At 43.3% G+C, this 27,228-nt stretch overlaps 1 protein-coding gene across 1 annotated transcript in view; it reads right to left on the reverse strand.

Annotated features, from left to right (window-relative positions):
• Window positions 1–670: 670 nt before the first annotated feature.
• The window catches only part of rwdd1 (RWD domain containing 1), a 30,608-nt gene continuing 4,050 nt past the window's right edge, over window positions 671–27,228 (reverse strand). Inside the window, exons 2-7 of the mRNA XM_033021135.1 lie at window positions 22,751–22,816; window positions 13,116–13,246; window positions 10,911–11,054; window positions 5,061–5,190; window positions 3,647–3,709; window positions 671–983 (exon numbers count right to left, since the gene is read on the reverse strand). Coding sequence (XP_032877026.1) covers window positions 874–983; window positions 3,647–3,709; window positions 5,061–5,190; window positions 10,911–11,054; window positions 13,116–13,246; window positions 22,751–22,816 — 644 coding nt within the window. The 3' untranslated portion in view covers window positions 671–873. The remainder of the gene's footprint in view (window positions 984–3,646; window positions 3,710–5,060; window positions 5,191–10,910; window positions 11,055–13,115; window positions 13,247–22,750; window positions 22,817–27,228) is intronic.

Consider the following 27,228-nt stretch of genomic DNA (forward strand, 5'->3'; position numbering starts at 1 on the left):
CCATTGACCAGAAAATGTTGTTGGGGTACCAGCCCTCCCATGTGAACCTGGGACCCAACGGGTCCCACTTAATCTAGTATACATTTATGGGGGGTTAAATAAGACAAATTAGTAAAACGTATTTCCCTTAATAGAGAGGTCAACAGCTAGTGTGCATATATTTAAGGAATTTAGTAGAGGACTGATGGAGGGGAGAGACACATGATGAGGGAAAAAATATAATGAAACTGATATTTCTGGAAATCAATGTTTGAAAGGGTGTCAAGGCAAAAGTCCTGAATGTACAGTATTTGAAAGTAAATTGATACGGCATTGCCCACAAGTCAACAACGTGAGCTAGGAAGTGTGAATAATCTGAAATATGCTTTATGGGCAACAGGGCATAAAGACGGTCTAAATGGCTTTCTTCCATAATACAAATGTTTATGAACTTGGAGAAACTTCATCTGCATGAATGAAAGATTGAATATATGTTCTTCTTATATTATTATTATTGGCACTTCAAATTATTAATTACTAAAATATTCCAATAACCTTGAATTACAAAAAGAAATTAATAAACTTTAATAAATTAACCATTGATTGTACATATAGGTGGAAAAGACTAACAAGTTATGAGTAAGGCTAACATTTCCAAGGAAAATAAATATTTCTTGCCAGATTCAAAATATTGACTTTTGGAGTAAATTTATTGAACACAGTGATGAAACCATACAGAAATGGGCATTAGATAAAAAAAGCTTTGTATTTTTTCTCTGCTTGCTAATTGCAATACAAGTAGTCACAGATACTGTGACTTAATTCTCATTCACTGATGTCTTTAAATCCTGCCATTTGTAAATGGTGACTTTTCCCAAAATCATTTATTTGAATTCAGTCTTCATCGCTTTCTAAATTAGGATTATAATCTGGGTCATCATCGTCATCTAATTCTAGATCATCCATATCTTGGAAAAGGGATTCGTCAACTTCCACATTGTTACCTGTTGTAAATGCACACAGAACATTCAATCACAATATAGTCATGTGGTTTAAACAAGTGAAACATCAATACTTTAGTCATGCTTCCTGAAACATAGAAACATAGGAAATAGGTGCAGGAGGAGGCCATTCGGCCCTTCGAGCCAGCACCGCCATTCATTGTGATCATGGCTGATCGTCCACAATCAATAACCCGTGCCTGCCTTCTCCCCATATCCCTTGATTCCACTAGCCCCTAGAGCTCTGTTTATCTCTCTCTTAAATCCATCCAGTGATTTGGCCTCCACTGCCCTCTGTGGCAGGGAATTCCACAATCACACTTGTGATTTCTTCTGGGGTGGCAATATTGCTGCTTCCCAGCTCCAGATGCATGACTGCTTGATCCTCCTACAATAGACTCCTAAGAATACAGTTCCACCTTCAACACCTTAGTCCTATCGAAATCCACCTCCAAACTCCTAGACCTAGGAATCAGCACCTCTCTGCCACTGGCTCAACTTTCAGATCCACAGACCACAATCAGTGTGGTGGAATACCTCCACCACAATAATTCTCAACACCAGTGCCATTCAAGGATGTGATTTTAGTCCCCTACTATACATCCTATACTCATGACAGTATGGTCAAATTCGGCACTGTGGTGGGACAGAATGCAGGATGGGACAGAATGCAGGATGGGACAGAATGATGGGACAGAATGCAGGATGCTGATAACTTGGTTATATTGTGTCAGAAAAATATCCTCTCCCTCAATGTCAGCGAGATGAGGGAGCTAGTTAAAAGGTTTCAGAAAGCATGGTGGAATACATGCCCCAAGTTCCTAGAATTTAATATTACCAACAATCTGTCATAAAACAACCGCATTAATATGACTGCAAAGAAGTACACCAAGTTGAATGAGGAAATTTGGTGTGTCTCCAATAACTCTTACAAACTTCTGCCGATGCATCATAGAAAGCATACTGTTGGGTTGCATCACAGCTTGGTTTGAGAACAGCTCTGACCAAGACTGCAGGAAATTAAAGAGAGTTGTTGATGCCCATCAAACAAACACTTCCCTGCATTGACTCCATCTACACTTAACAATATCTCAGAAATGCAGCCAACATAATCAAAGACTTGCCCCACCCCGATCATTCTTCCTTCGCTCTGCTCCTGTATGGCAGAACGTACAGAAGCTTGAAAGCATGCACCGCCAGACACAGGAACAGTTTATTTCCCCTCAGTTATCAGGCTTCTGAACGATCCTTCCATAAGGATTTGGGCATGGAGTCATGCAGTGCGGAAACAGGCCCTTCGGCGTAACACGCCAACACCGACCCAACACGTCTCATCAACACTAGTCCTACCTGCCTGCGTTTGGCCCATATCCCTCTAAATCTATCCTATCCATATACCTGCCCAAATGTTTCTTTAACGTTGCAATAGTACCTGCCTCAACTACTCCCTTCGGCAGCTCGTTCCATACACCCACAATTCATTGTGTGAAAAAGTTACCCCTCAGGTTCGCATTAAATCGTTCCCCCCAGACCTTAAAGCTATGTCCTCTGGTTCTCAATTCCCCATATTCTGGGCAAGAGACTCTGTGCGTCTACCTGATCTATTCTTCTCATGATTTTGTACCTCCATAAAATCACCCTTCATCCTCCTGTGCTCCAAGGAATAACTACGGAAATCTACAGAACTGATGCACGATAACGTAGAGAACTACATTCTTAACTCTGTACCTTCCCCTTTGCTCTATCTGTTGTCATTGAACTTGACTTGATTGTATTTATGAATTGTATATCTGATTTGATTTGATAGCATGCTAAACAAAGCCTTTCACTACACCTCGGTACGTGTGACAATAATAAACCTAAACCTCGAGTGAAGTTTACGTGTTCTTTCTGCGATTATATGGGTTTCCACAAATGCTCTGGTTTCCTTCAGTGGTGCAGCTGGTAGAGCAGCTGCCTCACAGCGCACCAGAGTTATATCCTGACTTTAGGTGCTGTCTGTGTGGAGATTGCATCTTTGCCTTTTGACTGTGTGGGTTTCCTTTGGGTGGTCCGGTTTCCACCCACATCCCATACCATATTTGTAGGTTGATTGTCCTTTGTAAAATGCCCCTCGTGTGTAGGGAATGGAGGAGAAAGTTGCATAACCTAGAACCAGTATGAATGGGTGATCGATGGTCTGCATGGATTCTGTGGGCCAAAGAGCCTATATCTTTCAATCAATTCAACATGCCAAAGACCTGCTGGGGGGGTAGGTTAATCATCTATTGGAACTGCAGGGGCATTGGGGAACCAGGAGAAATGGTAAGGATACGAGTGAAATTGTGTTGATGGACAATGTAGATACAGGACTGAAGGACCTGCTTCTGTGCTATATGATGCTAACATTGATTTGGGATATAGTTTAAAAAGTGTATTTTTAAAGTAAAACATCACCATAATCATAAAAAGTCAAAACACATTGTTGCACTTATAACAAATTGATTAAAAGGCAAACATTACACTAGAGAAACAGAAAACTGAAAGTTTGCAGTCCTTCCTCTGTCATATTCATATCTACAATTGGCCACACAGTATGCCCAGGATTCTCAAATTAATTATAAATATTAGACACAGTAGCAGCCTCAATAAAAACCATACAGAAATGTAAATACATTGTACTTTACCTTCTTCCAAGAACTGAATGTCAGATGTATCAAGGTTGTGGTCAGTTTCAAACAGCTGCTTTCCTGAAAAATAAATACAACTTACAAAGTGCAGGATTAAATTTTGTCAGATTTTTACAGCTCATTTGGACTAAAATATGTCTGCCAAATGCATGAAATATAAATATCCATTTAGTCTCAGGATTAGAGTCGTGGACATTAGGATAAAGAGATCAAGAGACAAAAATCAGGAAGAATTACCAAAGATTTTGCTGTAAAAGCAAAATGCAAGTAATGTCTTGAAGCAAAATTTATCTAAAAGAAAATGTTTGACAAGATCTTCCAAGACACAAAGCATGGTTAGCTGAAAGGATAGATTCCAAAATGGTGGGGATAAATTAGACTTTAGTCTTTATTTTACTTTAGAGATGCAGCATGGAAACAGCCCACCGAGTCCACGCCGACCTACAATCACCCCGTATACTAGCACAACCCTACACACTGGGGAAAATGTACAATTTACAGAAGCCAATTGACCTACAAACTTGTACGGTGTTAGAGAGTGGGAGGAAACTGGAGCACCTGCAGAAAATCCACACGGTGACAGGGCGAATGTACAAACGCCATACAGACAGTACCCATAGTCAGGGTTGAACCTGGGCCGTTGACGCTGCAATGCAGCAATTCTACCACGTGCCATTGTCCCGCCACTGATTTTTTTCGTTTTGTAATTAAAGAAAACTTTGGCTACGATAAGTGTAACACAAGGCAACTAATTTAATCTATAATTTATACTTGGAGGGTGGTAGAGGTTCAAATGGTAATTGGAGCAACCCAGTTTGCAGATGACAACGGTCAAAAGTAAACAGTGAAAGTATACATGAAAGTAAAAGTCTTAATCAACGCAATAGCTGCCTCGCCAAGTCTGTGTTAAATGTATGTTTTAATGTTCCTTGGCTTGTTTTATGAGGGGGGCGGGGGGGTTGGGGGAAACTTTAAAAAAATCTCTTATCTCGACGGAGATGTGATTTTTTCCCCGTATCATATCTCTGTACGCACTGTGGCCTAACGTCGAGGAGCTGGCCTTTGCTGGAGACCGTGTTCAGGAGCTCCAACCGCGGAAGGCTGCGGTCTTTAACATCGTGGAGCTCGCGGTGTCTGGTTAGAGACCAATTCGGGAGCTCCAAACCGCAGGAGCTTCGACCGTTGGCTGCGGGAGCTTCGATCGACCAGACGGATGGTTCGACTGCCCCGACCATGGGAGAAAAATCAGTGCTTTTTTTTAGTGTACCTGTATGGTAATACGAATATCACTGTACCTTAATTGGTACACGTGACAATAATAGACTTTTGAAACCTTTGAAGAAGGAAACTTTAGCACTGACAAATATTCCCAAAAAAAATCAAAGTAATTTCACATTTTCAGTTCACAAACCTGTCAGTTTAAATTTTCCAGCCTGCTCCTCTTCCTTTTGATTTTTTCTTATTTCAATTAACTCTGCATCAAATCTTGCTTTCCATGACAAGAAATTTTCAATTGTTAGAGGCGTACCATGGAAAACAGCCTAGAAAGAGTTTGCAGAAAACATTTGACTCTTACATGTAAACTCAGAAGACCAAAAACTCAATTTAAAATATCAAAAAAACGATCTTTACTACTGACAAGTTAGAATTACAATTTATTATGCAGTTTTTGAATGCAAGGTCAAATCAAGGCTTCACTGTTATCCTATGGATACAGATAACTTTAAAAAATATTTCAAGAGTTACTTTTCCAGTTTGGTATGGATCATGTGCCTGCAAAATACACTCATGTATTTAGCTATAGATTGTAAGCCTTTATTTCAGTAACCCAGTCATATTATGAGGATCGTTGTTCCACATAGGTATTGACTTGTATACGATGAAGCAGATGAGTGACTGTCAAGATTAGGTTAGCTTTAATTGATATTTTGAACCACATTGTCAAAATCTGAACTGTTTCTTAATGCAGTTTTAAGTAGATTGTCCAAATGTTTTGGAACATAGAGAAGTATACGCACAGGAATAGCCCGCTGACCTGTGCTGACCATGATGACAATCGAAATTAGTCCCATCTATCTGCTCCAAGTCCATATCGCTTTACTCTCTATCTGTTCATGTGTTTCTAAAACACTACTATCCTATCTGATCCTTAGGTAGGCATAATCGCTCATGTCAGCCGCTTCCTGCAAATCCTTAAATTCTGACAGCCAATTGAGGTTACTCGCTGTGGGAATTTAAGGATTTGCAAGAAGCGGCTGACATGAGCGAAGCCAGTGAGCGCAGGTGAGAGATGTTCAGACGGAGAGCGCTGCCTGAGGCGGGCGGCAGAAGGCACTGAAGTGGCGGCCAGTTCTGCTGTCCGGCCCCGGCGGCCGCTCGCAGCCATCCGAGCTGCTTCCCTCCCCGGCCACAATGCGGTGGCTCTGCGCCCGGAGCGCCGCGGTAGCCTTGAGTGAGTGGGTTACTGGCATGATCCCCGACCACCTCCTTCTCAATGCTCCTGCCCTCTCCGCAACTTTACCCCCGGCCAGACTCTCCACATGCTGTGAAAGGAGCTCTTCCCCCAATTAGTATTAGTATAAACTTATTCATTCATTCATTCAATAAGATCACAACTGATCCCGGTGTGCTCCCGTTTTTCCCACCATTTATCCACCCGCCGTCACCCTCCAACCTCCACCACCCCCAACCCCCACCCATTCAGTAATTTAGAATGAAGGAGATTTGGAAGCCTTGGGCAAATTGAATTGTTACTTTATTTATTTTTATGTTTTATTTTTACGGAGATGAGAACAATCTGCGCATGCGCGGTTTAAGAATTTTATTTAAAGCCGACTGACTGCCTACCATGAGTAATTACTCACAGCACGTGCCTGACCCATATGCATATCCTTATAACTATAAAACTCTGATCTTGGATGTGTCTGTGTGTGTGTGAGCGTGTTTGTGTGTAATCACATCTTCTCAATTTTTTTTTACATATAGATGTTTCCAATGGTCAAAAATCACCTTATCGCAAAATGTCATGCTTTATTTCTCGTTATTAATGAAAATAGTCAAAAATCTCAAAAAACTTGGGGGGAAAAAACGCTTATTCCCTGTGCTTACAGCTGTGACGTCACAATGGGATTATAGCCCTGCTCGCAATATTGTTGCTATCCAAGTACACTGGGTCCTGCTAGCCCTAGCAAGTGCAAATGCGTTTTTTTTAAGTCACAGTACACTGAGTTCTGCTAGCTAGCAAGTCCAATTACATTTGTTTTAACTTTTAAAATGAGGGAGAGTGAATAAGGTGAAATGAGCTGCCCTTGCACAGTTGTCAGCTATGGGTGAATGGTGGAATATTGCGTTGGGGAACGGGTTGAGTTGGGGGACCAGGCCTCCCGTGGGGACTATGGGTGAGTGGTGGAATATTGCGTTGGGGAACTGGGTTGCGTTGGGGGACCAGGCCACCAGTGCGACAGGGGCCCAACGGTTCCCACTTAGTCTAGTAACTATTAAAAGTCTTATCTTGTGTGTGTATTTATTTATTTGTGTATGTGTGTTTGGGTATAATCACATCTTCGCGAAAAAACGACGAGCAAACTGTAACATTTTTACATATGTCCAAAATCGCCTTATCTGAAAAATTAATGCTTTATTTCTCGAGTTATTAATGAAAATGTTCACTAATCTGGCAAAACTTTGAAATAAAAACGGCTGTCTTTTGCTGATGACGTCACAATGGGTCTGCGCCGTCTTGCTCGCACTGTGAGTGACGTCACCCCCCACCCATCCCTCCTCCTTTGGTTGATGCCTGCTGCCCGCTCCCCCCCTCCTCCTCTCCCCATCTCCACTGCCACACTCCTCCTCTCCCCTCCCCCGGCCTCTCTCCCCTCTCCACCTCCCCATCCCTCTCCTCTCCCCCTCCTCCTCTACCCCCCCCTCCTCTCCCCTCCTCCCACCCCTCTCTCTCCGTCTCTGCCCCTCTCTCTCTGCCTCTCTGTCTCTGCCCAACGGTCTCTGTCCCCTCTCTCTCTGCCCTCTTTCTCTACCCCCCTCCCTCTCCAGAAGCGCCTGCGAGTTGGGGGCTATGCGTGAGTGGATGGGTCGGGGATGGGGTAAAAGGAGCGAATGAATAATTTAAATATAATATCAAGGTGGGTGGTTAGTGTGTGTGTGTGGGGGGTGGTTAGTGTGTGTGTGGGGCGTGGTTAGTGTGTGTGTGGGGCGTGGTTAGTGTGTGTGTGATGCCGCAGGCACCCCCCGCAACCGCGCGTTGAGGGGACGGAACCCAATGGGTCCCACTTGGTCTAGTGATCTTATAAACCTCCATGTCACCCCTCAGCCTTTTGCGTTCCAAGGAATAAAATTCTTGCCTGTTCATAACCTCTACCTGTAGCTCAGGCCCTCGAGTCCTGGGGAAATTCTCATAAATCTTCTCTGCATTTTTTTTCCAGTTTCCTGGCACCTTTCCTATAACAGGGTGACCAAAACTGAACAGAATACTTCAAGTGTGGGCTCAGTCATAGTAAAGCAAGTCAGCAAACAGATAAATTGCCATGATTTAAATCAATTATATGATGAATTGAGAACACATTAAATGTTCTAATTCAGATGATTATAATTTGGCCCAAAATAGTAGGAGAGGTTATGATATAACATAGTCTACTAGAACTTAGGAAGAACATACACATCACATACAACAGACACCAGAGGGAAATTCAAAAATGAGTAAATTAAACCTGTACTTGATTACGCTGCCAGCAGTAAATTTGAGTACGCTATTCCAAAAATACCAGTGTGGAAATCAAGCTTGGGTATGAAAGGGAAAATCCTATTATTGTAAAGTACATATATCACACAAGTGTAAAACACAGGTGCCTGTAATGTCAAAGTCGAGTTTAGTGTCACGTGTACGGAGGTACAGCGAAAAGCTGTTTAGCTGCATGCTGTCCAGTCTATACCAGGGCTCGAAATTAGCGATTGCCCGGGTGCCATTGGCGACCTAAATGCCATGCCATTTTGCCCGGCTTGGCAAACAACTGGGACACCTATCGTTTAATTCTGAGCGCCCCCCCCCTCTATCTCTCTCTCTGTCACTCTCCGTCTCCGCCCACCATCCGTATGCGTGTCCGGGTCTCGGGTCTCTGCTCAGTCCTCATCCGCCGGCACGGCCGGCCGCCTTACACATGCGCACTGCCACGGCCTGCACATCCTCCCCCTACACATGCGCACAACCATGTCCAGCACATCATCGGCCGCGGTTGTGCGCATGTGCCGCCTTGCTCATGCGCACTGCTACGGCAACTGGTTGGCATCGGACACTTTCTCCCTCCCTTTGCATTGTGGGAGATCTGGCTGCTATTGCTGTCCGGTCACCGCCTCGCCGCGACAGCTGGAAACCAACACAGAATTACTCCCTGGAGCTGGAGTAACTACCTGGAGTAACTCTTGCTTCTTGGTTTCCTGGTCCACCAAAAATATTCCAAATGGTATTTAAACATGAGTGGACCCACCACCAACAAACTCCAAACTCTGAAAAATAACAACCTATTATTAATCTGTTTATTTATTGTGTATATATATATATATGGTCTATGGTATATAGACACACTGAACTTTTATCTCCTGTTCTGTATTATGTTTACATATTCTGTTGTGCTGCAGCAAGCAAGAATGTCATTGTCCTATTTGGGACACATGACAATAAAACTCTCTTGACTTGGACTTAAGCAAAAAAGGGTTCTTGGGAAATAAGAGCTACCTTAAATTTAGTTGCATCTGGTTGGGTATCTATGGTAGGGTGAAAACTATTCCATGCTTTAATTGTGCGGGGGAACTCCATTGAGCAGCCGGCATCTCTGGATAGAAGAAATTGAGTGACGTTTCGGGTAGAGACCCTTCTTTAGATTTCCTCTGGTTTTAGTGTTTTTAGTTTAATTTAAAGATACAGCGTGGAAACAGGCCCTTCGGCCCACCGAGTCCATGCCGACCACCGACCACCCGTACACTAGTTTTATCCCACACATTAGCGACGCAAGTCAAGAGTGTTTTATTCTCTCACGCCCCAGTTAGAACAATGAAATCCTTACTTGCAGCAGCACAACAGAATATGTAAACATAGTACTCTGTAAACAATGTTATAAACGAGAAAACAAAGCAGTGTATATTTACATACATATATAGACATATATATATATAGACATATATATATATATATATATATACACACATATATATATATATATATACACATATATATATATATATACACATATATATATATAGACATATATATAGACATATATATATTACTAAAAGTCTGATCTAGACCACTTCCTGTTCTGTATATTGATTTTAGAAATAACGCTGCCACTTACGTGAGTGGTTTTACTGACCTGCCAGAGCCCTTAATGTGGTTTGAAAATATAGTTTGGAAATGTAAAAGCTGTGTTGCCTTTGGTTTGGAAATGCTAAAGCTGTGTTGCCTTTGGTTTGGAAATGTCAAAGCTGTGTTGCCTTTGGTTTGGAAATGCAAAAGCTGTGTTGCCTAATTAAAGTTGCCTTGCCTAATTAAAGTTGCCTTGCCTTCTATATAATTAAAAGTCTAATCTTGACCACTTCCTGTTTGCGTTTTATATTGATTTTAGAAAAAATGCTACCATGTACGGCTGCGATTTTTGGCCATCTTACTCAGAGTCCCCCTCCGCTCATCAGGTGCCGAGGATTTTTCCCATCGATGAAAAATAAAAGTTATTAGTGTTTAAAAAATGTTAAGATTCTCTCTTCTGTCAATCACGCCATGAAGGCCACGCCCATTCTGGTGGGAGGGGAGGGACTATGTGTGGGCGTGGCTCAGTCTCTGCAAGACGGATGAGGGAGAGGTCACGACTCGCTGTCTTTAGAGGCCTTGCACCCTGCTTGAAATGGTATGAAACTGCACGAATTTGGTGGCCTTGCACCCTGCTTGAAGTGGTAAGAAATTGCACTTAAATTTGGTGGCCTTGTACCCTGCTTGAAATGGAATTTCAAGGAATAGCCGTGAGTCAACTGCCAGCCTACCAGCCGTGAGTGAGTGAGCGAGCTGCCAGTACAACAGGCTTGAGTGCCTGAGCCGCCAGCCCAAGAATCCATTCGGCCCACAATGTCCATACTAGTCCTCTGGAAACCAGTCCCTTCAGCCCACAACACCCATACTAGCACTCCAGAAAGCTCCCCCTCCCCTCTTCCCTCCCCCCTCCCCGCTCTCCCCGCTCTCCCCCCCTCCTGGTATGCAAACCTTTTCAATTTCTTCAGCTTCTTTTTCTTTTAATAACTTCACCATTTCTTTGCAAGATTTCATTTGATCCACAATTTCATTTAATTTTTCTTGAACAGCTGTCACTAAAGTAAATATCATCACCATCCCAATATTTTCTTGTGCCTGAAAGACATGTTGTACAACAACAAAAGCACAAGATGAAATAAGATATGACAATTCTCATCATACAAGATTGATCAGTGATCTCTCATAGCAGGTAGCTGCAAATCTCAGGATGGGATTAAAAATTTAACTGATGACATTGTAGTCTGTTTAAAGAAATGAATTTCGCCAGGTTTGAACTCAAATACTTAGTTCGGGAGAATACAGCGTACCCGAGTCCGGAGTCCAAAATAGGGCCCTGGAGCCGAAGGAGGGGGCGGGAATTTCCTGCATGGGTCTTTCCTGTAGGAGGGGGGCACTTGGACCCAGAAGAGTCATCACTACTGATTGGGTCTTCCCTGTAGGGGGGGGGGGGAGGGGCACAAGGACCCAACAGAGTCAGACCACGTGTTGTCTGCATGGTGGAGGTTGTGGGCCTGGTGCTGAGCTTGGAACTCTGGTGAGATGACGGCTCTGGACCGCTGGTGGCCGATGGAGAGGCGAGGGTCGGCGGAGTCGCTGATGGAGGCCCGTGGGGAGCTGGAGTAGAGATATGGGCAGTAGCATCGGTGGCTTTCTGAAGACAGTGAAGGTCGGCAACAGTGGCTGCGGTGGTCTCGCCCGGGGAGGAGGCGAGAGATGGCAGCTGCGGCAGCTTCTGTGGTCCGGGCCTGGGTTTGGGTGTGACTGTGGGTGTGTGTGGGTCAGTGGGTGTGTGTGAGTGGGTGTGTGTGGGAGGGTGTGAGTGTGTGGGAGGGTGTGAGTGTGTGGGAGGGTGTGAGTGAGTGGGAGGGTGTGTGTGGGAGGGTGTGTGTGGGGGTGTGTGAGTGGGTGAGTGTGTGTCTGAATGTGTGTGTTAGTGGGAGGGTGAATTTTGTAGATGCAGTTAAAACCATTAGATCTGTTGAACGTTAACAGAGTATAGACTTGGTGACCTGTTTCCAAATGCTTGTGTTAGCTTAAGAATACTATTAACAATTCCAGCAACAGTAGCTTATGCAGAGATTCATTTAGCAAACTCAAGCTGATTAAGAATTATTTAAGGTCTACAATGTCTCAGGAACGTCTTGTGGATTTGGCCAGGCTCAATATTCAAAGTCAAAGTCAATTTTATTTGTCACATGCACCCGAAGGTGATGCACTTAAAAAGAACACACAATACACAATAAAATCTAACACAAACATCCACCACAGCATTCTTCACTGTGGTGGAAGGCAACAAGGTTCAGCCAGTCCTCCTCCTTTAAAAAGCCAGGGAAGAGCTCCTTCGTGAAGATGCGCAGCTCAAGAGTGATTTCATGGAACAAAAGCTCACCACGTTTTGGCTGAAAGTGAAGGACGGTCCTGTTCTTTCGAAGAGTGACCTGACCTTATTGGTCCAGTCCCCCTCAACTTATCGCTGTTAGGCTAGATTCTCAGGCATGGTAACTATGAAAACGAAGGTACGCAATAGGGTTGTGATCGACGCTGACATGAGGTGCTGCCTGTCGAGCATTCGTCCTTGTTTTGATTGCCTGATAGCTGCAAAGCAATTTCAGCCATCCCATTGACTGAGCATTGGCAGACATGTTTTAATAAATCCTGTTTTTTTCTTCAATTTTTGTTTCGGGAGTCACGGTACTGACCAAGAATGTCTGAAGGGGTCGTGGGGCCAAAAAGGTTAAGAACCACTGATTTAAATGATAGTTGCCATCTGCTGGTTAGCCTTTGAATAGCGTAGACGATGCAAATAGGAGATAGAAACTAATATTTATAATTATGAAATGAATATCATGTACCCGAATCATTATTTTATTCCAGTCAGTTCAGTTCCCTAAGATATCATTTCATGTGACCACAATATAATATTTACGATGCTTTATGCAAGAGATATAATAGAGTTGAATACTTTCAGCTTTGTTTGAGATAAAGCATTTCCTGAATTGTGTTTTTTAAGTCTCCTACTTTGAACAAGAAGAATACTTAAGGTAAAATAAGATGGCTTTCTATAGGAATGTAATTCATGTTGTCCAATTTCCTTCAATAAGTCCACTTAACAATGTTGAAACAGAAACTTTTATTTTGTGTATTTAATTCACTTACCTGGTCATTTAACAGTGACATTATATCTGCAATATCAGACGTCTGAAGATTCTCATGTGCCGCAATTTCAAACTTTGGAGGATCATCTGGATATTTTTCCACATATGTAAATTGGAGCGTTGATTCGACAGCTGATGAGATAATTAGAATAATAATACTTGACAGGTTAGAGTATTTTCAGAAAACATTCAATTTAAATAAGGAATTAGGTATGTACAAATTGTAATTACTGTACAATCTATTGGACTAATACAGACACAACTCAAAGGGGGTTTCGGCCCGAAACGTTGCCTATTTCCTTCGCTCCATAGATGCTGCCTCACCCGCTGAGTTTCTCCAGCATTTTTGTCTACCAACATCATGGTAATGCAGCTTTAGACTCAAAGTTAAACAAAGGCAATAACGCTATCAGATTTAAACCAGTGTCAGTTAGGAAAAATTAGCTCAAAAGAATCAATAAAACTTAGCAGCATGTCATTTCAAATCTATTGTCTCTATTGTTATTTCATACGACTTATGTTTTTAATTTTTTTAAATTAAGCTTTTTAACTGTTAATTTCACTCTGTTCCCCATCCCCACTTTTGTTAGCGTCAAGATAATTCAGAAAAATAAATGAACATAAAACTGCCTTGCAATGTGTTTAGTGTTAAGATGGACGATAAAAAAATATTAGGATTGATGATTATTGATTTTTTTGTTTAGTGAAGCTTCATTTTAAAGAGCAACATTTATACAATGATACATCAAAATAAAACTCTCAGAGGTAAAGGAAAAAGCTTAGTAATTAATTGACAGCAAATATACACATGTTCTCAATCCCTACAAACTTAGCTTGTTACTCCACAAGATCAGCAACATAGAAAATAATATGTGTAGGAAGGAAGTGCAGATGTTGGTTTAAACCGAAGAGAGACACAGAAAGCTGGAGTAACTCAGCGGGACAGGCAGCATCTCTGGAGAGAAGGAATGGGTGATGTTTCTGGACGAAAGAATTTCAACCCGAAACTTAACCTATTCATTTTCTCCAGAGATGCTGCCTGTTCCGCTGAGTTACTCCAGCTTTTTGTGTCTATCTTCAACGGAAAATAACTTTGAACGAGTCATGTAACATTAGAGAGACTAAGGCTTGGACATTACATAAAGTACAGTATTAGTACAAGCAGAAGGAAGGGGAAAGGGGGAAACTGCCTTTCAGGGTCCCTACCTGGTCGGAGAGGCAGCTTTTCTCCGGGCTGCAGCTTCGACCCGTCCTCGCGGCCTACCAGAGGGCCTGGAGCGGACTGCCCAGAACCTCGGCTTCGGCGGCGGCACAGCGCTGCAGCGCTATCGTGGAGCGGGCGATGCCTTGCCTGGGTCGCCGTGCTGGAGCTCCGGTGAGCTGAGACCGCCGGGAACAACATCGCGGAGCTGCGGGACTGTGGAGCGGCAAGCTGCGGCGCCGAACTTTACACCGGGAGCCTGGGATCTCGCGACGAGATCGCCAGTTGTGGAGCTCCATCCGGCGCGGCCTTGTCGGCTTCGGAAGCCGCGGCCTCCAGTATGGAGGCGGCCGTTCCAGGGTTCCTATGCCACTGTGAGGACTCTCCCGACGCCGGAGCACCACCACCCGGCGAGAACGGCCAGGAACATCGGGCCTCCGTAGAGGCAACTGTGGAGGCCTCAATAGGCCCGACTATGGGTGAACTGGGGTTGGGGACTGGACTTTGTGCCTTCCCTCATGGTGGGAGCCATTGTGGGGGGATGTTCTTTGTGTTTAAGACTCTCATTGGTGTTATGTCTGTATTCTTTTTTTTGTGTGCTGCAAAATGGCAAAAAGCATTTCACTTCATTACACCTCGATGTATGTGAATGTGACTAATAAAAACCTTTGAATACTTTGAAGGCATATCTCACACATATGGTTGATACAACATTTTGAGTCATAGTCATAGAGTAATAAAGCGTGGAAACAGGCCCTTCGGCCCAACTTGCCCACACTGGCCGACACGTCCCAACTGAAATAAATATCAAATCCCATTCTTATTTTGCAAGTTTAAATATCTTGGCATTTTCCCTGTAAGATGTGTCCTTAAAGATTAAACATTTATTTAATCCGTTAAAAGGAAATTTAAGACCATTTAGAAGAAATTAATATTTAGCAGTTTGGTTGTGGGTATCTATAGAGGGAGAGGAAGGGATACAAGGTTAATTGTTGTGGAGGAAGGAACTGCAGATTCTGGTTTAAACCGAAGATAGACACAAAAAGCTGGAGTAACTCAGCAGGTCAGGCAGCATCTTTGGAGAAAAGGGATAGGTGAGTTGATACCGTTCTTCAGTGAGAGTCAGGGGACTTTCTGGGTCTTGATCGGAAAAGTCACCTATTCCTTTTCTCCAGAGATACTGCCTGGCCCACTGAGTTACTCCAGTTTTTTGTGTCTATCTTCGGTTTAAACCAGCATCTGTAGTTCCTTCCTATATATCAAAAGAACAGGATTAATAACAGGATTAGGTCACCGAGCCTTTCAAATTTACTCTGCCATTCCTCAAGATTATGACTGGTCCACCTATTTTCTGTACTAACCTCATACCAAAAATTCCATGAATATCAAGAAATCTATCAATCTGTTTTGAATGAATTACTTGGCCTCCACAGCCCTCCAGTTTCTTCACCCTTTTACTGTGGAAAATCTCTCTTCACCTGTCCCAAACAATCTATTCCACAAATGTGACCACTGGTTCTAAACCCCCTAGTCAGGGTAAACTTCCTCCCTATATCCGGTCTTTTGTAAGAATTGTAAAACTCCCATTCTTCCAAAATCAAGAGTACACAGTCCCAGTCTACTCAATCTCTCCTCATTGACTAAACTCACTATCACAGTAATTAGTCTGGTGAATCTTTTTTGTACCCAATGGCATTTTTTGTTCACTTTCAGAGTCAGATTCAGATTCAGATTCAACTTTAATTGTCATTGTCAGTGTACAGTACAGAGACAACGAAATGCAGTTAGCATCTCCCTGGAAGAGCGACATAGAATATGATTTCAATAAATAAATCTATTTACATGCATACAGTCATAGACTTCTTTTTCCTGTGGGAGGAGTGTCCGGGGGGGGGGGGGGGGGGGGGTGATTGGCAGTCACCGAGGTACATTGTTGAGTAGTATGACAGCCGTAGGGAAGAAGCTGTTCCTGGACCTGCTGGTCTGGCAACGGAGAGACCTGTAGCGCCTCCCAGATGGTAGGAGGGTAAACAGTCCATGGTTGGGGTGAGAGCAGTCCTTGGCGATGCTGAGCGCCCTCCGCAGACAACGCTTGCTTTGGACAGACTCAATGGAGGGGAGCGAGGAACCGGTGATGCGTTGGGCAATTTTCACCACCCTCTGCAGTGCTTTCCGGTCGGAGACAGAGCAGTTGCCATACCATACTGTGATACAGTTGGTAAGGATGCTCTCGATGGTGCAGCGGTAGAAGTTCACCAGGATCTGAGGAGACAGATGGACCTTCTTCAGTCTCCTCAGGAAGAAGATACGCTGGTGAGCCTTCTTGACCAGAGTTGAGGTATTGTGGGTCCAAGAGAGGTCATCGGAGATGTTGACCCCCAGGAACCTGAAGCTGGAAACACGTTCCACCTCCGTCCCGTTGATGTGGATGGGGGTGTGCGTGCCGCCCCTAGACTTCCTGAAGTCTACAATGAGCTCCTTGGTCTTCTTGGAGTTAAGGGCCAGGTTGTTGTCAGCGCACCATGCTGCTAGGAGCTGGACCTCCTCCCTATAGGCCGACTCATCGTTGTTGCTGATGAGGCCAATCACCGTTGTATCATCTGCATACGTGAGGATGGTGTTAGTACCATGTGCAGGTGTGCAGTCGTAGGTGAAGAGGGAGTAGAGGAGGGGGCTCAGCACACAGCCCTGTGGAACGCGGTAGGTGAGGGTTGAAGAGGTGTGCTTGTCTAACCTAACAGACTGGGGTCTGTTGGTTAGAAAGTCCAGTATCCAGTTGCAGAGGGAGGGGTCGATGACCAGGTTACCGAGTTTGGTGATCAGTTTAGAGGGTATAATGGTGTTGAATGCTGAGCTGTAATCGATGAACAGCATTCTTACGTAAGTGTCTCTGTTGTCGAGGTGGGAGAGGGCGGAGTGAAGTGCCGTTGAGATGGCATCCTCCGTACTCCTATTCTTGCGGTAGGCAAACTGATAGGGATCCAATGTGGGGGGTAGGCAGCCTTTGAGGTGTGCCAGGACCAGCCTCTCGAAGCACTTGGTGATGATGGGGGTAAGTGCAACTGGGCGGAAGTCGTTGAGGCTTGCCGCAGTGGAGTGTTTTGGCACCGGCACGATGGAGGTGGTTTTAAGGCACGTGGGGACAACTGCTTGGGCAAGTGACACTTTCTAGATAACGGGACCAAGGCTGTATGTAATACTCAAGATGTGATCTCAGCAAGCCCCATATAATTACATTAAAATATTTTTACTGCTGTATTCAAAAGTATTGCAACAAGGGAAGATACCAGTTACCTTCCTAATTGCTACTACATCTGTTTGTTGGCATTCAGTCACACATGCACAAACTTTCACCATAAAGAAAAACACTCCTATTCTGTTTTCTGAGGGGTCACGTTGCTAACTGGCCAGAAACTTGTGACTATTTACATTTCACCCCAAAGTTGTAGCATTTTTATTTCCAATGTTTTAAAAAGTTTACTGAAGAAAGCTCAGGATGTGTACGTCCCCATTAGAGTGAAGGGAAAAGTAGGCAAACGTAAGGAAGCATGGCTGACAAGAGAAATTGAGATGTTAGACAAAAATAAGAAGGATGCATGGAACAGGTATAGGCAGCTGGGATCAAGTGCATCCCTGGAGGAGTTTCGGGAACTAAGGAGTATACTTAAAAAGGAAATCAGAAAGGCAAAAAGGGGCCAGGAGATAACTCTGGCAAGCAGCATCAAGGACAATCCCAAAAGATTATATAAATACATAAGGGGGAAACGGGTAACTAGAGAGTGGGACCTCTCAGGAATCAAAGCTGTCACCTCTGTGTGGAGCCACAGGAGATGGGCAAGGTCGTAAATGAGTATTTCTCCACTATATTTACCGAGGAGAAAGACAGTAGGATGGAGGAAATTGGAGCAGTCACTGGAAGTGTTTTGAGAGCAGTCAGGGTTACCGTCGAAGAGGTATTGAAGGTACTGTCGTGTTGACAAATCACCAGGGCCTGATCAGATATATCCGAGGACATTGCGGAAAACTCGAGAGGAAATTGCGGGAGCACTGGTTAAAATTTACGAGTCGTCCTTAAATACAGGAGAGGTGCCGGAAGACTGGACGGTGGCAAATGTTGTGCCTCTTTTCAAGAAGCGCTGCAGGGAAAATGCTATGAACTATAGGCCGGTGACCTTAACATCTGTAGTTGGTAAGTTACAGGAGGGTATTCTGAGGGATACATTATACTAGCATCATCCATCCAGGGCTCGAAATTAGCGGTTGCCCGGGTGCCACTGACCACCCAAAGTGCCGCCTGGCAACCTAAACGCCGAGTCATTTTGCCCGGCTTGGCACTGAATATACTGGCTTATACCAAAGATAGACACAAAAAACTGGAGTAACTCAGCGGGTCAGGCAGCATCTCTGGAGAAAAGGAACGTGACGTTTTGTGTCGGCAACGGCTGTAATGCGTGGGAAAGATGTTAAGTGTGGCGTGACGGAGGGTCAGAGCGAATGACAGGCCCCGCACAGCAGCGGCTCCATCTCTTCCTCCTTCCGCTCCCCGCCCGCCCTGATAGCGACTGCTGCGTGCCACTCCGCTAATGGCGCTTTCAAAACAAACCCTCTCGCACGCTGAGGCCGGGAGGAGGGAGAGAGGGAGGAAGGAAGGGGGAGGCCTCCATCCGCCGTCTGAAGCATCTGCACCGCTCGGCCCTGCACCTTCCTGTTGGTTGGAGGAGGAGGGGAGACGGTGGCGAGGAGATCCCAACTGCCTCCCCCTTTGGCGGCAGCGATGGACAGGGACGGCGAAGGCAGAGATGATGCCGGTGTTGTCCGAGGAGCAATGACCTTCCTTCCCACTTCCTCTGCCCCTTCCTCTCTCTCTCTCTTGTACGACCCCCTCCACCCCCCTTATCCTGAGACCCCCCTCTCCATCCCGCACTGATCCCCATTCCTGCCTCTATTCAGTCCTCACTGACATCCCATGTGCTCCCCTCATCTACCCCCCCCCCCATCTATTCATCCTGCACTGATCACCCTATCCACCTCGCATTGATTCGCCTGCCACCCCCATCCATCCTACAATGGTCCCTAAATTCATCCTGTACTGACCCCCTTTCCCATCCATCCTGCACTGAACCACCCCTTCATCCTGCACTTGCCCCCCCATCCATCCTGCACAGATCCCCCCATTCAACCCCACCGTCATCCCCCAGGCTCTCCCCTCACAATTTTACCTACTCCAACCAACACGCACCAATTCCCCTGCCTCAATCCAGAGACGTCGGGAGTCAGACTGGAGCGGTGCCCCCAGGCCAACAGCCTGCGCAGCGAAGCAGCGCTAAACCCAGTTCAAATCTGCCTGTCCCGCCAGGTTAACCTACAGCCCTGCCTGGACTTACGGGAAATATGGCCCAGGTTTACAGCCAGCGCGGAGAAGTAGCGCTGGTGTCCCATCAGTCCAGGCAGGGCTGTAGATTAACCCGGCGAGACAGGCAGAGTTGAGCTGCATTTAGCGCCGGATTGAGCCTCCGAAGCAAAGATACTAGTATCTTTGCTCCGAAGCCTCGCGCGTGTGTGTGAGTGCGCGCATGCACGCGCGGCCGCCAAGAAATTGTGTCCCCCCTGTCCCCTCCATATTTTGATAGCGTTTTCCGTGCCTAGTCACTGCTACCATTGACACGCTATTACAGAATTCCTTTATAACGGCAAATCAATGCTCTTAATATGGAGTATCAGTACTGTAGTTCTTTAATGAGCAACATTCACAACTATACGTTGAATTTATCCAGGTTTTACTTCTACAGTCAGTCATTTACATCACAAATTTGGTCAGGAGATATTTTAGTTGAAATTTTAACGTTAATTCTGAAGTGGGAATGATGGAAAAAGCGTTTATCAACAATTTTTTTTAATTTGGTGCTAACAAACTGGGTATCTTCATTGCTGTTCATAACACATACATCTAATCTGAATGCCCGATAATGTGGCGTCTTGACACCTTTAAATATATTACCAAAAGAACATTTGCTGCAGTTATGTCCTTTGGCCATCTCTTGTTAGTTAGTGTAATGTTTAACCTGTCAGATGGGTATAGTCAGTTTTAACAGCTATTATCATAAAATGCCTTTAGAAAATTCCTTGCAACCTGTATATTTTGTTGTGGATAAATTATGTGGGAAGCGAGAGTGTTTCTGTACCAATAGCAATAACGACATGCTATGGCCATGTCATGATAATTTTTGGTCCTTCGCAGAAAACATGCTTGCATCAATCTGTAGTGTGCATGGTTAAGCATATATGTTATCATGGTCCAGGATTTATTGACACGTTGATCATACGCTGAATAATCCAACCACATTTTTGTTTGGAAGTGGAAAGAAATAATAGAAATTGCAATGTGTAAAAAGAGTTGAGATACTGTATTATAATTTTGCTGCATGTCATTGTGGTATAGTATATATCATGTCTTGATTGGTGAATATGTTTAGTTTGTGACTTTATTAGAAGCAGAAATAATATGTGAATGCTTCATTGAGCATAATTCCGACTGGTAACTACGCAAATCGTCCGAACGCATTATCGCACGCGACATGCAAGCAGGGCTCGAAATTAACAGTTGCCCGGGTGCCACTGACCACTCAAAGTGCCGCCGGGCAACCTAAACGGCGAGTCATTTTGCCCGGCTTGGCAACTTGGTTTATACCGAAGATAGACACAAAAAAACTGGAGTAACTCCGCGGGTCTGGCAGCGTGACGTTTTGTGTCGGCGATGGTTGTGGGCAAAGATCTTATAGCGCGCGGCCGCCAAGATATTCTGTCCCCCGGTCCCCTCTATATTTTCATAGCGATGACAGGGACGCCCAAGGCAGAGACGATGCCGGTGTTCCCCCCTTCACTCCCCTTATCCTGTGACCCCTCCTCTCCATCCCGCACTGATCCCCATTCCTGCCTCTATTCAGTCCTCTCTGACATCCCCTGTGCTATCCAATTCACCTTGCAGCCTCCTAGCATCCTCCTCACAGCTAACACTGCCTCCCAGCTTTGTGTCATCCGCAAACTTGGAGATGTTGCATTCAATTCCCTCGTCCAAATCATTAATATATATTGTAAATAGCTGGGGTCCCAGCACTGAGCCTTGAGGTACCCCACGTCACTGCCTGCCATTCTGAAAAGGACCAGTTTACTCCCACTCTTTACTATGTGGGAAGCGAGAGTGGTTCTGTACCAATAGCAATAACGACACATGCTATGGCCGTGCCATGATAATGTTCGGTCCTTCACAGAAAACATGCTTGCATCAATCTGTAGTGTGCATGGTTAAGCATATATGTTATCAAGGTCCAGGATTTATTGACACAGGTTGATCATACGCTGAATAATCCAACCACATTTTTGTTTGGAAGTGGAAAGAAATAATAAAAATTGCATTAATTGCAATGTGTAAAAAGAGTTGAGATACTGTATTATAATTTTGCTGCATGTCATTGTGGTATATATCACGTCTTGATTGGTGAATCTGTTAGTTTGTGACTTTATTTGAAGCAGAAATAATATGTGAATGCTTCATTGAGCATAATTCCGACTGGTAACTACGCACTTTGTCCGAGCACACGTCATGCAAGCCATCTTAAATGACCGCCTAAACTGTCATTTGGCAACCTAAAAGGCTGCCAAGGTTGCCCGGCTGGCAATAGGGAAAAAAAGTTAAGCGAGAGCCCTGGCAAGCCATCTTAAATGACCACCTAAACTGTCATTTGGCAACCTAAAAAGCTGCCAAGGTTGCCTGGCTGGCAACAGGGAAATAAAGTTAAGCGAGAGCCCTGCCATCCCATACTTGATTACCTATCTTGACCTATCTTGATTGTCCTTAATGCTGGTCCTATAATGCTTCCAATTACATTTTAATTGCTGGAAAATATCTAGCTGAAAACAGGAAATACATTTGTAACTACGCAGATCAGCAAATGTGGCGAGGAATCTAATAATTCCCATGCTGAAAAGTCAATGGCTACAAAGTATAGGATAAAACACAATGCTAATAGTGGGAAATTATGCAATATTTATTTGAGGTGATGCAGGGAACAAGTATTTCTTGTGGGTACACAAAAATGCTGGAGAAATCAGCGGGTGCAGCAGCATCTAAGGAGCGAAGGAAATAGGCAACGTTTCGGGCTGAAACCCTTCTTCAGACTTTCTTGTGATTGTTCTGGGCTCAAGAATGTTAAATTGCATACATTTCACTATAATACAAATTGATGCATTGCATTGAGGGAGTGGATCCAATTGTGTTTTTTTTCCCCATATTATTTCATACTTGCATCATAAACAAAATGCAAATGACATATATAATGCAAATAGCCTAAGTGGACATTGACATGAAACTTACATGACATGATGTTAAACAAAATAACTAAATAAGTTACTTGGAGATATTATTGAACCAAACTTACTTTCTTCATTTTCACCTGTTTCAGACGTTACCCTTATGGTAAAACTTGCAGGATTCTCCAACACCACTGGAAGAAAAAATAAGTGTCAATACCCTATGGAGAATATCCTAGATAAATGGAAAATCAGCATATAGGTACAGCAGGTAAACAATCAGCATGTATGTAATAACAAGTAATGAGGAAAGCTGATATTGTAAGTGCTACAAAGCATATAACAAGTGAAGTTTTGATGCAATTGTACAGGCTCTGGTGAGTGCGCCAGAAGTCCTGTGTAGTTCCACATTTCTGAGAAAGAATATACTTGTATTGAAAGCAGTTCACAGCAGGTGCACTAGATTAATTCCGAGCATGAAGAAGTTGATGTATACGCAAAGGTAGTGGAGCTGGGTCTGGACGGACTAAAGTTTAGGAAAAAATGAAAGGTGATATTGAAATAAATAAAGATCCTGAGGGGGGAGTTGAAAAAAAATGGGGTTTTGAGCGGACGATTCCCTCAAAGCAGTGTTATCCAGTGCTAGGGAGCAAGTTTCAGAATATGGGGTCACCTACTTAAGATGAAGATGAGGAGGGATTTTTACTCTCAGAGGGTAGTGAATCTTTGGAATTGTCTATTCCACAGTGCAATAATTGAATATTTTCAAGGTGAAATAAGCTACAAGGATACAAGGAGTATTGGTTGAGAGCGAGGAAATACTGACGAGGCCACGTCTATTTCAGCCAGAGCTTACTAAATGGTTTGATTTATCAACTCCGACTTGTGTTTTTAAAATACTTCATGACAATATTAATTATAAACTTAGTTTAAAACATTCATTTTTTTTCTCTTAATTCAGTCTAAACAAATTCAATCCTTATTGCCCTCTGAGAGCTTAGCATAAAACAAAGCAAAAGCAAAATATCTAGAATGACTGGAGCATCACACATCAATCAATTCAATCTTCCTCAGCATTGCAGAACAGTAGAAACAGAAAAGGAATAGACCATGCACCCATTTGGGCAAGCTTTACCATTCTACACATGGCTTTTCTGTCTCCATACCAAATTGGCACTATTTACCCACACCATGATGCCTTTGTATCTAGAAACAAATGTCTCCTTTTTTTTCATAAATGTGGCCTTCCCAACCTTCTTTGGCAGACCATTCACTCACTGAGAGACCAAATTCCTCCACACCTCATTCCTAAATGTCTTGCCCTGCATTTTGAAACAATCACCCCTCATTTTATTCACCCCTTTTAGAGAAAACATCCTTGCATCCAGTCTGTTTCGTCCTGACAGAGTTTTGGAAGTTTCCACTAGATCACCATAAGATTCATCAGAATTCTCACTGGTTCAATGTTGTCATTTAGGGAAAGACACCAGGTCCTCATTTTGTCTTGCCCACATTTCAGCAATACAACAATGAAAAGTCCTCATCTTCATTAGACTCTTGGCTCCTTAACATTTCTGGAAAGTTAGTTTTCAGACAAGAGATTTACTTGTCTCCCACACAAGTGTGCAAAATTAGAGCACATGGTATTGAGGGTAGGGTATTGACATGGATAGAGAACTGGTTGGCATACAGGAAGCAAAGAGTAGGAATTAACGGGTACATTTCCGAATGGCAGGAGTGATTAGTGGGGTGCCGCAAGGCTCAGTGCTGGGACCCATTATTTATAATATATATTAACGATTTAGACAAAGGAATTAAATGTGGGTCACGTCTCTCAGTCTGAGCTGTGAATACCACTGAACACATGTCTACTAAACTATGAGTGGTTTTACTGACCTGTCAGTGCCCTTAATGTGGTTTGAAAATATAGTTTGGAAAGGCTAAAGCTGTGTGTTGCCTTTGGTTTGGAAATGCTAAAGCTGTGTTGCCTTTGGTTTGGAAATGCTAAAGCTGCGTTGCCTTTGGTTTGGAAATGCTAAAGCTGCCTTGCCTAATTCAAGTTGCCTTGCCTAGTTAAAATTGCTTGCCTAATTAAAGTTGCCTTGCCCAATTCAAGTTGCCTTGCCTTCTATATAATTAAAAGTCTAATCTTGACCACTTCCTGTTTGCGCTTTATATTAATTTTAGAAAGAAACGCCACCACATATGGCTGTGATTTTTGGCCATCTTACTCAGTCCCCCTCCACTTATCAGGTGGCGAGGATTTTTCCCATCGATGAAAAATAAAAGTTATTAGTGTTTAAAAAATGTTGAGATTCTCTCTCCTGTAAATCACGCCATGAAGACCACGCCCCTTCTGGTGGGAGGGGGATTATAATACCCAGAAGTGTGGATGTGGCAGTCTCTGCAAGATGGAGGAGGGAGAGGTCACAACTCGCTGTCTTTAGTGGCCTTGCACCCTGCTTGAAATGGTATGAAACTGCACTTGAGTCTGGTGGCCTTGCACCCTGCTAGAAGTGGTAAGAAACTGCACTTGAATTTGGTGGCCTTGCACCCTGCTTGAAATGGAATTTCAAGGAATAGCGTGAGTCAACTGCCAGCCCACCAGCCATGTGTGAGTGAGCTGCCAGCACAACAGGCTAGAGTGACTAGCCCTCTGGAAACCAGTCCCTTCTGCCCACAACACCCATACTAGCGCTCCAGAAAGCCCCACCCCCACTGGCCACCAATATTGGAATTGGTGGAGAGGTGGAATATTGCGTTGGGGGACCAGCCCCCCGTGTGATGCTGGGACCCAACGGGTCCCACTTAGTCTAGTAACATATAACATTTTTAAGGGATTGGACAGCATAGATGCAGGAAAAATGTTCCAGATGTTGGGGGAGTCCAGAACCAGGGGTCAACGTTTAAGAATAAGGGTTAGGCCATTTTGGACTGAGATGAGGAAAAACTTTTTCACCCAGAGTCGTGAATCTGTGGCGTTCTCTGCCACAGAAGGCAGTGGAGGCCAATTCACTGGATGTTTTCAAGGGAGAATTTTTTTTTTCTTTTTTTTTCTTCGTTTGAAGTTTGATCAAAAATTATTTTTATTAGAAGTACGGTAAATTACAATACACAACACATATATATTAATACATTTTTTGTACCGCTTCATTTTTTTTTGAGCTTTAAGAAAAAGATAGAAGTAAGGAAAGTAAAGAAAGTGCGCAAGAGTCGTGAAGTGCAAGAGTGTTGGGAAAAGAAAGCCCCTTAGAAAAGAAGTTAGAGTAGGAAGTGAAGTAAGAAAGTAGACCCTAGAAAAGAAAGAAAAAGAAAGTAAGGACAATCGCTCTATTATACTAAACTCCGCAGAAAGACTACCAACCAAGTCTGTTTTTGTTGTTTTACCTCCCATTGCCAGGTCCTGATACCATTTATTTATTTATTTATTTTTTAAATTACTATTGCACCTCATGCTTGTAATAGGTCCATAAACGTAGACCACGTCTTTTGGAATTGGTTTGCTTTACCTGCTAAGAGGAATCTCATCTCTTCCAGATGTAATGTTTCAAACATATTTGATGTCCACATTTTTATTGTTGGTGTGGGCGCATTTTTCCAGAATTTAAGTATGAGCTTTTTTCCCATTATTAGCCCGTAATTGAGTAAATTCTTCTGATACACGTTTAATTCAGGGATACTTTCCGATATCCCAAAAATGATCCATTCTGGTTTTGGTACCAGTTTTATTTTAATTAATTTTGAAAAAATATCAAATATTCCATGCCAGAATTTTTGGATTTTTGTACAAAAAACAAAAGAATGCGCTATGGTAGCTTCTTGACACAGACATTTATCACAGATTGGTGAAACATTAGGAAAGATTTAATTTAATGTAGTTTTTGAATAATATAGTCTATGTAATGTTTTAAATTGGATAAGCGTATGTCCTACATTGATCGAGCATTTATGCACCTGTAGTAAATGATTATCCCAGCTCTCTTTTGAAATTTTTATAGCTAATTCTTGTTCCCAGTCTCTTCTAATTCCATCTGTTGTGGGTATTTCTATGTTTAAAATGATATTATATAAGTACGATATTAGATTAGCTGATTCCGCCTTTGTCTTCATTGCTTCATCCAGTAAGTCGGAAGGCATATTATTATAGTCTTTTGTGTATTTTTCAGATAATCACGAATTTGAAGATATTTAAAATATTGGTTATTTCTCAAATTATATTTCAGTTGTAGTTGTTGAAATGATAGTAATTTTCCCACTTCATACAGATCTTCGAGTGTTTTGATTCCCATTCTTTCCCATTGTATAAATGATTTGTCTATGATTGATGGTTTAAACGATGGGTTATTGACTATTGGTATTGAGAGAGATAGGTTTCTTAATTTTAGATTCTGTTTTATTTGTTTCCATGTTCTAATTGTGCTATGTATAATTGGGTTTTTATTATAATTTTTATTATTCAAATTTATTGGTGAGAGGATAATCGCTCCTATATTACTCGGGGAGCAGTCCCCTTTTTCCATTACAATCCAGTCCGCCTGCTGGGCAGAATTGTCCAGCAGGTGAATCATATTTTTAATATTTACTGCCCAGTTATAATACATAAAGT

The sequence above is a fragment of the Amblyraja radiata genome, chromosome 5, assembly GCF_010909765.2.
Source record: "Amblyraja radiata isolate CabotCenter1 chromosome 5, sAmbRad1.1.pri, whole genome shotgun sequence".
Classification (NCBI taxonomy): Eukaryota; Metazoa; Chordata; class Chondrichthyes; order Rajiformes; family Rajidae; genus Amblyraja; species Amblyraja radiata.